Source organism: Aythya ferina (assembly GCF_964211825.1).
Source record: "Aythya ferina genome assembly, chromosome: 3".
Classification (NCBI taxonomy): domain Eukaryota; kingdom Metazoa; phylum Chordata; class Aves; order Anseriformes; family Anatidae; genus Aythya; species Aythya ferina.
Genome location: NC_140298.1, coordinates 62,040,406 through 62,052,271, shown reverse-complemented (window position 1 = coordinate 62,052,271; position 11,866 = coordinate 62,040,406). Strand labels below are relative to the sequence as shown.

Genomic DNA, 11,866 nt, shown 5'->3' with positions numbered 1-11,866 from the left:
TATGCTTTACTCAGTCCTACAATAATCTGCCCCTAGCTGATCGTTTGGGAGACAGAATTTGAAAGTTGTGGCTTAGCTAAGGCAAGGCATAATGCTGCATGTCTAGCAAGCAAAGAGCTCCCCGTGTTTGCTGGCTTTTGTTGAGAAAGGAAGGGTTAAACCTGCGGTGAGCAAGGCTAAATTTAGTGGTGGTTTGAATGCAAATGCAAAGTTTCTGTATGCTATATATGACACATGGACAGACCTTGAGGCTCTAATACTGCACTGAATATAGGAACTAGGAGGGCTGCGTGGCACTGAATGCAATGGCTCTCTTCACAAACATCTGCCGAAAGAAAAAAACACAGTAGTTTCCAAGCCCTTTACTGCTGCCTGATACACGTGACTTGCTTATCTGTCTGGAACAAGTTGGCCATTTTGGCATGAGGCTATTGAGTATACGTGGAGTTCTTGGAAATAGCTGTTAGTCAATAGAGGGATCTAGGCTCCATAATGTAGGATTTGATCAGGAATGCAGTTCTGAGTGCTGAGGAAGGTGAGAAGCGTTGAGAGTAGTCAGAAGTATTGGTCCTGGTGGCAGTGTGAAGAGTAATGACTGTAGCTGTAATGAAAGCAGAACACTTCAAAAATACAGAGTTCGGTTTTGGTCCTGTCACCACCTGCTGTAGGTGAGTGTGGCTTCTCTGACCGTGCCCCTCAGTTAAAGTAAAGCTCTTTTCAGAGCTCACCCCAGAAATGGTGGGTAAGAGCTGCCTTTTCACAACTCTCCAGTCCCCAGGACTTCTATTGAAGGGCGGAATTTTCCACCACACATTTGTCTTTTGTTTTGTTGAGACCCACCGTTGTGATACAATCTCTGTTTTTCTCCCTTCCCTCCATTCAGGTTTATGTGAGATGAAGAACAGCTACCAGCGTGCATCATTTGTTGGACGAGACATTTAAAAAGTGTCTTATACTGGCTGTGGTATGAATGCTACCTAAAGAATGGAGTTTTCTCGTGTTTGCCCTGAGATCTATATAGTCATGCATACCCGTGTACTTAGAGAGACTATCAACTTAATTAAGCCTTTCATTTACCATTAAGTTCCCTTAAGAATTTGACATTGACTACGTTGTATAATTTAGTGGAGGTGGCTTTAGCTAATACAAATCTTCTAATTGGATATTATCAGAGTAAGAATGATTTTCTTCAGATTTGTGTTTCAAACACGTTCAATTATGAAGTTGAAAGAATGTGAAAAAACATTAATTTTACTCTAACTTTGGTGTTTTTCAGTTTAGGCAATGACTCGTGTGTTTCACTTTTGAGTAATTTTCTGTTTAGTGACTCAGATTTTCATGTACTAGTTGAAGTGATTGAGCACTGAGGCATGCAAGGGTTTGTTTTGTTTGTCTTTTAAAGAACTTTTTTCTCATTTTCTCATTCTCTTCCTCTTTCTTTCTAAATTTTATTGAGGTTTTAGTTTTAAAGGGATGAAATACCCCATGTGCTTTAAGAGCTAATTCTGACACATCAATGTAGAGAGACTTTTTTTTTTATTAGAATTCATGCAATAAGTAAAGAGTTCCTGAGTAGTGTGATACTTCCAAAATGTGTGAGCTTTGAGTCTCCATTTTTGAGTGTCATCTGAGTTGCCCAAACAGGGGGAGGCATTACTAACCTAGCCATGTTTCTTTGAAACACTTTTTTAGAATAAACCCAAACCAATTTAGTATCTCACAAGCACTTTGAAGTCAGGAGCTGGATAACTCTAAAACATTGATTCAAACAACTTGTAGTTGAGGATGTCTCTAAGTAACTATAGGCAGCAGCCCTGAGTAGTTAATGACATGGGTTCTCTGAAGAGTTAAAATGCATCCCAGAACGTGCAGTGGGAAGTGGTTATTTAAAATGCTGCAGTACTGAAGCGTCTTTTTAAAATTCTGTGGACACTAACATACTGTGCATTAGCATGGAAGTGTAATCAACAGGAGAAAACTACTCTGATAAAGCAGAATTCAAGTGCATCATTTGAGATCTCATGTTTTGTGGTGGAACTTTTTTTTCCTCATTAAAACTAAAATTCTGCGTTCTCTTGCGTGTGAAACTGCAGTACTGTGGTGAAGTCTCAGTTCATTCTGACTGCAGCGGTTTCTTTTCTTTGAAGAAATTGTTCAAATGCTATATTTCCAAAATTGCTGACCTATAGCCTCCCTCCAATTTCACACATCAGTTTAAATTGAAGAATTAAAGCAAATAAGCCCAAACAGGTCATGGCACACAGTAGCAAATGTTTGCTTTAATGACACATGTACTGTCCCTTTGATTTGCAGTAGTCATGGCAGATTATTTTTGTCTTAAATTGAATGTTGGGGTATTTTGTCTTAAATGGGATGTCAGCATTTGCCTACTGAATGATATGCATGACATTATTATAGTGATTTTTGATGCTGCTGCTTTATCTATGTCCTGTTCTTTAGGGAAATCAGATTGTTGACAGCAAAATCTTGTTTGGATTCTAAATGTTTATTGATAGAGACATCTGAATTTACCTCAATTACAGACAAACACATCAACCATTTCAGCTGTGTTGGAAATGAGAAATAACCCAGCTTTGTCTGGGGGATTCTTGCAGGCTCCTCTGATTCTTTATGGTGACATCTGTTTGACATCCCACTTGGTTTTCCACTGTATTAATATTTGCACATTAGGTCCTGTACTTATCCTCTAACGGCTGGTTTCAATACTTTTGTTTCTGGTTCTTTTTTGGAAATGGTAGGGGACAAAAAAAAAAAAAAGACAAACAGATTGCTTGTTTTCATTTGCTTTCTCCCTGATAGTTTCTGCAATTTCTTTTCTGATTTTGTTATCTCTGCGATGTATGTTGATGTTTCATTGTAGGCAGGTCAGACAACCAGTCTCCTTGGTCTATTTTCTTTGGTTTATAAGCATTAGGAGCTACGAGCTAGGTCTTGAGCAAAATCTACTGAAAAAATAGTGAGTACTAAAAATCTAAGTTGCATACAATCCATTAAATGCTACTAACATTCTTAAAACATACGCTTATGAAATCTGGGTGCGTTTGTACACCACACAAATACAGGTTCATACTTAAATTACAGTTTATCCTGGCAGTCACATTTTAAGCATTTCCTAATTGGCTCCGGAACATCTATAAAAAGAAAAGATTCTTATAGATAAAGATGTCTAAGGAAAAAAAAAATTCTAATGTTGTCTCTTGGACAAAACTAACATTTCTGATAACATAAAAGATTTTCTGGGGACTTGTCAGGGGAAATACTCTGCTGAATATTTTCCCTGACAGTGATACCAGGAGCTGCTACCAGAAGGATTATTTCTTTCAGAATTACTGAGTACCAGTAGGTAGTGAAAAAAAGACTGATGCCACACCTGCTCCCCCCTTTTTTTTTTTTTACCTCGAGACTAAAGATGCTCTAGCGTAAATTGTGAAGGGTTGGGATTACTGCTGTTGGGTACTTTATAGGTGGGTATAAACATGCCCAAACAAACCAACTACCACCACCAGAAAGACTGGCTTACCTGCAGTATGTAAGCCAAGACACTTCATGGTATATTCCAAGATGCTTACCACAGTAGGATGCACGTTAAACTATGTGGAGGTGGGCTGGGTGAGCTCAGTTGCACCATATGGTCCTCAAAGGTCCATGTAGCTTTATCCCAAAAGTAAGTTACAGAACAGTATCAGAGCTGCCTTCATTATTACAGCAGGATTTATTCTTTGTGTAGGTTTTACTGTCTACTTGGTGTGGACTAAAATCCTTTCTGGACTCTACTGAACTAAAATGTAGTGTAGGTACAAATACAAGAGAAAAAAATGGGTATGAGCACACTGAGAGTAGAAATCCATTCCCAAATCCAGAGAGCTGTGATGTTCTGGAGCCTCTGCTCAGCGCAGGGAGAGCAAACAGCCTGGCTACTTCCAAGAGGAGCCTCAGCTTGTTGATGAAAAAGCTTGTGAGTTGTGGGGACTGTATCAATTTCCTGAGAGCGCAGGCATTGGGGAGTGCTGTAGTCCCAACTCACTTCCTTAGTCCTTGATAAATACTGCTCTAGTCCTTCCTCAGCTTTCTGTTATTCCACATTACCCATACACCGTTGGGTGGTTGGTTATGCTTCCAGTAAGTATTGACTGGTTGGAGTTGTGGATGTCCTAGCAATAACATAAAAGTTCTTCACCTGTGCTACGTTCCCTGCTTGTGCAGGGGTTAGATCAGCTCTACTTTAATTTCCCAGTGTTGCTCATGCCCATCCACATCACTTTTGTGGACTACTTTGCTGATAACCAGATGCATCTGAGTGGAGGAAACATCTGTTCCAACTGCTTTTGCAAAACAGCATATGGAGAGAACAGGAATGGGCCTTCGGGGTGATCCAGCAGAGCCAAATCAGAAGGAGGTCACCCAGTCCCAGGGGCTAACATCATCTCTAAATCGTGCGCGGGGGTGCCACCGTACTCTGCTTCACTGCAGTGCCCTTTTCAAGGATTGAATCATCCTCTGGTGAGTCAAATCTGATCCACAAATTTTGTCTTTTCCAATTCTCCTTTCACAGCTGCTTGAACTTCTGCCAGCTGTCAGTATGCCATTCATCAAACTCCTCTCTCACAGCCTAAGTGCTGAACGCAAGCTCTCTGCAGCAGGGACACACGAGTCAGCTCAGCCCCTCCAGTCCTGTTCCTCTTGCTCAGCACTGTTTCCAGTCCCGTTCCTTCAGTAATTTCATATTTCAGTTCCACGTTTTTGTACCTGTAGACCAGCAGGCATTGTTCCAAGTTGTGCAGTTTGTCATAAAGCCCATAATGCAAAAACTTGGGCATTGGCTTTAAATTCAGTGTTCTCTTGACAGCTTATGAATGCCTTATCTGCTTTTCTCAGTGCACCCCCGCCCTTAAAAGCTTCCCGCTGCTATGAACTGAGGGCATCCTTAAAGGTTCCTCAGGGTGGGAGAAGTTCATTCCCCTTCCCTCCCTCCCCTTTATATTGCTACCAGTAGTAGTCCCCATAAAATCCAAGCTATAAATCTCAATTTTCAAAAGTTACAACAACAACAGACTGCGTAATTGTTTTCTGCTTTTGTTATTCTGCTTTCAGAGTAACAAAATCCCCCTGCTGTCTGCATCCTCTGCCAGTCTGCACTCCCCCAACTCACAGTGGTAGGCGTGCAAGAGAACACCACCTCTACAAGTGTGTATACACAATTTAAAAGTGTAATCATGTCATGGTTAATGCAGATAGCTAGAAGTTACTAGGCTAAGCGTTAACATGCTCACCTCCCCTTGCAAGAGACTGTACCAGACCTTGATACCCAGCGTCACCAGACTGACCTCTGGCTCTTTTTTTGGTCTAGTGGCTTGTAACTTTTCATTGGTGTTATCTTTCCGAACCTCATCAGAACCACCCAAACAGCGGGAACTGCAGCAGGAGGTGGCCTGTTAGTAGTAGGCAGTTGAGTAAATAGTCACGTTAATGCAGTGGGTTGGAGCCCTGAGAGAAGTTGAATTGGCCGGGTGGTAGAAATTGACATTTGGGCAGCAGAGCCTCTCTCTAGGCTCTCTTGACCTTTATGATCAGGGATTTAGTCCAGCTGCCCCTACAGGTCCCTCATGCCATTTCCAGTGCTTTATGGCCTTCAGCTACTGCCTCCTTCAGGGCAGCACCAGTATCCTCTAAGTTTCCCATATCGTACCTCTCTGCTTACATGGATGTCTTGCGTACCATAAGGTTCCTCATGTGACATCAGATGCTTGTGTGTGCATTGGAATCAAGCCCTGGGTTTCCACTGCCCACCTGAGAAACTCCTGGGTGTCCCAGATACCTGGATGGGGTTGGCAGACATCTGATAACTAAATATATCTCGGTTAATGACATAGTAAGCTTTAATCATCCTTAACACTGGTTGTAAAACACTTTTTGAGGAGCTTTTAATTAAGCGCCTGCTCATAAATCCTTTACTGGCATTGCTGAGTCAGTAGTGGCTGTATGCAAGTGCTTGTGTGCGGGCAGGTACGTGCAAGAAGTTCACGTCAGAGTCCCAAGGAGCATTTCTGGAATGGATGGGATAGAAGGACTGCTTGATGGCAGTCCACCAGAGGTAATCCTGACTGTTCTCTGGCTGCTTTGTAAAGATAGATGTTCCCTTCCCAGCAGGAGGCTTATGGGAGTCAGTTAAAGCGAAGAGGCATGGGGAGCAGTTCACATAATGAACACGTGGCGAAAAGGAAAAGTAACTCTCTGCTTGTGCTTGGGCCTGAAGAGGAGAGTTCACGAAAAACTGGCTGTGTGGAAGGAGTCAAGAGCTGTGCCTGGCATTTTCTCCCTTAGCAGTGGCATAGGAACAAAACAATTTCAGATTGGAGCAGTTCACATCTACTTGCCAACTATCCATCTCTCTCTGCAATTTTCAGGGTAAAGAATATGAACCAGAGAAAATTTCTGCCATTACCTGTACTTACTGAATCTAATAGGTAGATTGGTGAAGCCAGGAGTCGTGCACAGCTGTCGCTCGGCAGCTTTAGCTTTGACATACGCCTTTGCAGGTTTATTTTGAACCAGGAAACAATCTGAACTATTACAACTATGGTGCCAGTGGGGAGCGAGTGAAGTGACAGGTGTGATACATCTCGTTCTTCAGGGGAACAAAAAGGTGATAACGCAATCAGCATGCCTTTATTTTGATGTCTCATCTTCATTTTGATGTCTCTGGCTACTGTAAGATCCTCCACAAACTCGTCACTGATGATCCTCATCAGGCATTTGCTTGCCTGAGTGCTTACAGTGATCTGGTAAATTCTTCCCTCATTCTCTTTGTTCCATTTCTGAAATAACGCTAATTAAAAATCAGTTGGCAAAGCCACCAGTTTTGTGAGATAGTTGTTTTAGAACTAGGCTCGATGAAAAGGCAGTAATTGCTTTCCTGAGAAGTTCAGTGCATCTGTGTAATTATTACAGGGCACTTTGTTACACAACGCTACGCTCGTTTTATCAGCGAGGAGGAGGTGCGCTGGTATCCCGATTTACCAGGTCCGAATTCACGGAAAGGATTTAAAAGCTAAGGCTGTATTAGTCATCAAGGAGCACAATGATGATTTCTCCTCCAAGTGAGTCATAGCAGTTCCCACTGTTAAGGCAGACACAGGAATATTATATTCCTTAATTCCATTAGCGTTTGATTCTGCAGCCAACTGTCTGCATCGAAGGGGTAGCATTATAAATGAAGCAAACTCGTCTACGTTTTGAGAGTTTGTGAAAGAAGGGTATGAATGCTTCACACAAAGGACTATTATATTTTCCTCTGTGATCTGAGGCTTTCTTTAGAAGAAATGATTTGTAGCTGAATTTATGAGGTAGCATACAAAGCATATAAAAACCACTACGAACTGGCTTTAAGCATTCATTTAATGTACAGTATACGCCTTTGAAATATAGCTTACCTCACACAGTTACATGGCCTGCACAGATAAATAAATAATAGTTTAATGCCATATTAGCCAGTTAATTCCCTAAGATCTACAAGAATATACAAGAGAGAGAGACATCAGGAGTAACTCACACTTCTTGGAGTCCATCTTCCCCCAACTCCGCATGCAGAACTTCGTGATCCCCATCCCAAGTTGCTGAACTCCCTTCTTGGCCCTTTAACGTTAGTTCAGCAGGAGTCCTACAGGTAAAAATAAGTTAAATGTTTGTAATTCTTCTAAACTGAAGGGAAATGCATTTGTATCAGATATAGGGAGCTATATATATCATATACAGCTATGCATACATGTGAAGATACCTAACTATCTATAGCATTAGGCTGCCTAAGCCCCCTTTGTATAATGCGAAGAACCCCGGTTCCATTAACTTTTAACGTGTTACTCACTGGATCAACATCTAACATCTGTTTCTGGTCGGATTAACTGAGCTATAGATGTTCCTGGTTCTCTCCACTGTCCATACAACGAGCCTCTGGTAGTCTCAGAAATGTTTATCCATCATCTGCAGTTGTCCAGGGGAGTTCTGCCCACATTTACACTCTTTCTTTCAGAGTAAGAATGGCTGCATTTGAAGAACTCTGCCTTTTATCATGTGTTATGATTGTCGTTAATGCTGTAGCATCTTTTGCAACTGAAGGGTATGTTCCTCTGCTCTGAAGCTAGGTGGCCATCTCAGCATCTTTCATCCAAAAGAAAAATAGTTCAGTACTTCACAGCTGCAGAAAAGTACTTAGAAACATGAGCAAAAACATTTTTCTTAGAAACTAGAAATTAAATACATCTTAGAAATTAGTGGTGGCTCTTTTGTCAAACTGAGGGCGTGCCTCACTGTAAGGATTTACTGAAGCCAAGCAGTTTTTAATATATTGACTTGTCAAAGCTGATTATTCTAGCTGTTCTGTAACCAGTTTGGTGAGGGTTGTATAAAATCTGTCTGCAAGGATTTAGCGCAGTATTAAATATGGAAATATTTGTCGTAGCAGTGGTCAGGCAAACTTTCAGTTTCCATACGCTTCAGCTGAGCATGTTTAATTTTTCACCAAGTTAGATCATCTGACAGGATATACAAGCTGCCTTATGTGAAGTGCTGTTAGCGCGTGGGATTCGACTGCAGTTTTGCTACTATATTTGGCGTTTTGTTTTAAGAAAAAATGTTCCAGAACAAAATGGCCCCTCCGTGCAAAAGCCTAAACAAAAGGGAGGTGAAAACACAAACCCAAACGGAGACAGGGCATTGGTGGTCACATGAAGGAAGAGGAGGGAAGCTGACTCTTTGTGTTGGCAACACTGACTGTGCCAGAGCCCTGCACTGCTTGCTCCCAGTCTGTCACAAGCAGCTGGGGAGCTAAGCCCCAGATTTCTGTCCGTGCACTGAGTTACAACACCGCCTCGCAGGTATCAGGGATTTCAAAACCGTGGCACCTGGCAGCATTCATTGTCTGTCATTCCAGACTGCTAGCTGTGTAATACGTCTGGAAATAAAAGCAGTCTCCTGCTGCTGGCTCTGTGGGATTTCACGTGATTGCCCAGCGCCAGAACAGGCCGTGATGTCGCTTAATTAAATGGAAAAAACATACAACCCGTCAGTGAATTTCTGTTACTTCACGTTTATGTCTGTTCAGCTTATTTTCAATAGTGTTTAGCTGCTACGTAGTCATAGTGACCGTGTTTCTATTTTGAGCTAAAAAACCCTGTTTCATGTTAGCTACAGGTGCTTCCTCTTCGAAATATATAAAATTACATCGCTGCCAGGTTCAAAACCAGAGCCCAGGAGAGAAAGCTGAACTCTGTATTGCTCTAGTATATATCTCTATAATCTCTATATATTGCTCTAGGATGTATCACTCCTCAATTGATGCCATTATTCACATTATTGTGCCATTATTTGAAATACCTCCTATCAAAGTAGATCCCGAATTCTTTTTACAGAGAATTCCAGATTTCTGAGTGCAAAATAATACTGCTGTTTTGAGGCAGGGCAAGATTTTAGTCCCAGAGAGTCCCAGAGCCCTCCCACTGCACAGCAAGGTGGCTCGGGCAAGTGAGGAAAGACGGGACATAGCAGCTAGAAATGACCAAAATGGTCCCTAAACGTGACACCCAGGGCATTCAGCTCACTGTCTCAGGAAGCTGTGTCAGCCGTCGTTAATGAGAAAAGCTGAGATGTCACCGAGACTTGTTGGCTGCTAAATATCCCATGGGGTGCTTTTGGAGTACAAGGGAATCCCACAGCCATTCCTTCCCTTCTGCTACACGTCATTTACTCGTTATTTGTAGAGTTTCCCCCTGTAAAAAGGAAGTTCACATTTCCCTTTTGAAAATGCACTTACTCAGTAAGATGGAGTCAGGTTACTTTTTTTTTATTTTTTGCTCTTACCACAATGTCACTGCACAACAGAACAGGAAAGGGAGGTGTAACACCTTATTTTGCAATGCTGAGAGTGCGAGGAGGTATGCAACTGTGTGTTATTCTCTGCATTATCTGTATGCAACTTTATTTTGGTTTACAACTGTTTTTTGTTGCTGTTCAAGCAAAGAAGGAAATGGGAAAAGAGAACTATGACATCAAAACGCATCAAAAATTAGTTTCATGTGGAAGAAAGGGATATAAAAGTAGCCTATACAAAATTAAGGAGAATTTCTGAACTAGAAACAAGGGTGTCAAGCTCATGTTGTTGAAGACAAGCACGTAAAAGCTCAGACATGTTTCTTCATTCGAAGGGAATTAAAGTGAAACTGAGACTGCTGAGAACATGAACTCTTTAATTTGGTATGCATTTCCTTAGCTGTAAGTTGTTACAAGTGCTATCCCAAGTGGATTGTGGCTGTTACCAGGCAGCTGACAGACCAAAATTGTAGATGCAAACAAAAATTCCTCTGGCCCTGTGACATGGGAAGGGGGATCTGCCCATCAGGCCGAGCTTTGCTTTTGCTGGTAATTCTTGCCTAAACTAATTGGTGCGTGGCACTGTTTTAGACTTGCGTGGTAAGCAAGCAAACGTGGTGCTAGTAAATCTTACAGCTAAATCTTTCTGGATGAGGCGTTGGTGGGGCCTGTGAGGGCTGGAAGTGTTTTTTAAACCACTCTGCTCTTGTTATGAGGTCCTTGGGCTCCTTACAGCCATTAATTAGGGTCGGAGGAGACCTCCGAGATCCCCTGCTCCACCACCACTGTCACCCACTGACCGTGTCCCCAAGCACCACTTCCAGCCTCTCCTTGAACACCCCTGTGCCACCTCAGGGATGCCACCTCCCTCTCCCTTCCTTCCAGAGGAATAAAAACAAAAACAAAAACAAAAACAAAACAAAACAAAACAAAACAAAAAAAAAAAAACCACCAGGCGCTATGGCCGCAGCCCGGGGGCGGTGCTGCCGAGGCAGGTGCCTCCCTCCGCGGCCACGGCGGGGCCGCTGCCACGTCAGGGGAGTTTCCCGGGGCCGGGCTCTGCCTTCCTCCTCCTCCTCCCGTCCCTCCTTCTCCTCCTCCTCCTCCTCCTCCTCCTCCTCGTCGCTCGTCCCCCGCTGCCTCTGCGCTGCCCGCCGCCATGGAGGGCCGCTACAACCTCAAGAACCCCGGTAAGGCCGCGGGCAGCGCCGGGGCGGCGCAGCGGGGACCGCCCGAAGGGCTTGGGGGGGAGCCGGGGCCGTGCCGCAGCCGCCTCCTCGCCTTTATCTCCTCTCCTTTATCTCCTCTCCCGGCTCGGCTCGGCTCGGCTCGGCCCGGCCCAGCCCAGCAGCCCGGTGCTGTGGGGCCGGGCTCTGCCCGTGCTCCCCCTGCCCGCTGCAGGTGCTGGCGGCTCCGTCCCGCAGCCCTGCCGCCGCGCTGCGAGGAGGGGAGGGGCTCGGCCGGTGTCAATAGCAGGCTTGCTGCCACAGCAAGCTCCCCTCCCGGGTGGCCGACCTGTTGCTAAAGTGTGTCTTCTGCCCCCTCCCTCCTCCTCCTCCTCTTCCTCCTCCTCCTCTTCCTCACGCCCAGGTTGCATAACCGGGCGATGGGGAGCGCGGAGCAAGCGGTGCTCTCCTCGCGTTTATCCAGCACCGCGCTGTTCCCAGGGGAAGGCTCGGTGCCCCCTTCCCTGCCTCCCACATGCTGGGCATGGTGGCTGTGGGGGCTGCCAAGGCCACCCAAACTCCCTCACCACCCCTGGTGTGCCACGTCACTGGGGACGGTGGCGGTGACCTGCGTGGTGTGCCCGTGGCAGCTGGGCACAACCCACGCGTGGGTTCACTGGGGAGAGTTTTTCCCCTCCGCTGGTACCAGCTCCTCTGGTTTTCAAAGCAGAAATCCCTTTGCTGAAATCGATTTTCGCCACCTGTGCTGCTCCACGGCAAACAATCCTCGCCTGGGACAGGCAAATGATTCATACGGT

The 11,866-nt window shown here is 44.3% G+C and overlaps 1 protein-coding gene and 1 long non-coding RNA gene across 8 annotated transcripts in view; one reads left to right on the top strand and one right to left on the bottom strand.

The window, feature by feature from the left end:
- The first annotated feature begins 881 nt into the window (after positions 1–881).
- UBE2J1 (ubiquitin conjugating enzyme E2 J1) overlaps positions 882–11,866 on the top strand; it is a 35,589-nt gene continuing 24,604 nt past the window's right edge. For 2 of the 7 annotated variants that reach the window (XR_014691352.1, XM_084514351.1), the window contains exon 1: positions 11,155–11,864. Coding sequence is in view for 3 of the 7 variants with exons in the window: in XM_084514351.1 (XP_084370477.1) it covers positions 11,489–11,864 (376 nt within the window). In the remaining 4 variants the exon portion in view is untranslated. Of the gene's footprint in view, positions 965–4,255; positions 4,522–10,922; positions 11,073–11,154; positions 11,865–11,866 lie in introns of those variants that run through there. The other 5 variants (XM_084514348.1, XM_084514349.1, XM_084514350.1 and 2 more) reach the window with 5 other exon arrangements.
- On the bottom strand, positions 1,648–3,580 carry LOC311434274. Its single transcript, XR_014691354.1, has 2 exons — positions 3,101–3,580; positions 1,648–3,021 (listed from the first exon to the last, which is right to left on the bottom strand). It is a non-coding gene; the product is annotated as an uncharacterized lncRNA (long non-coding RNA).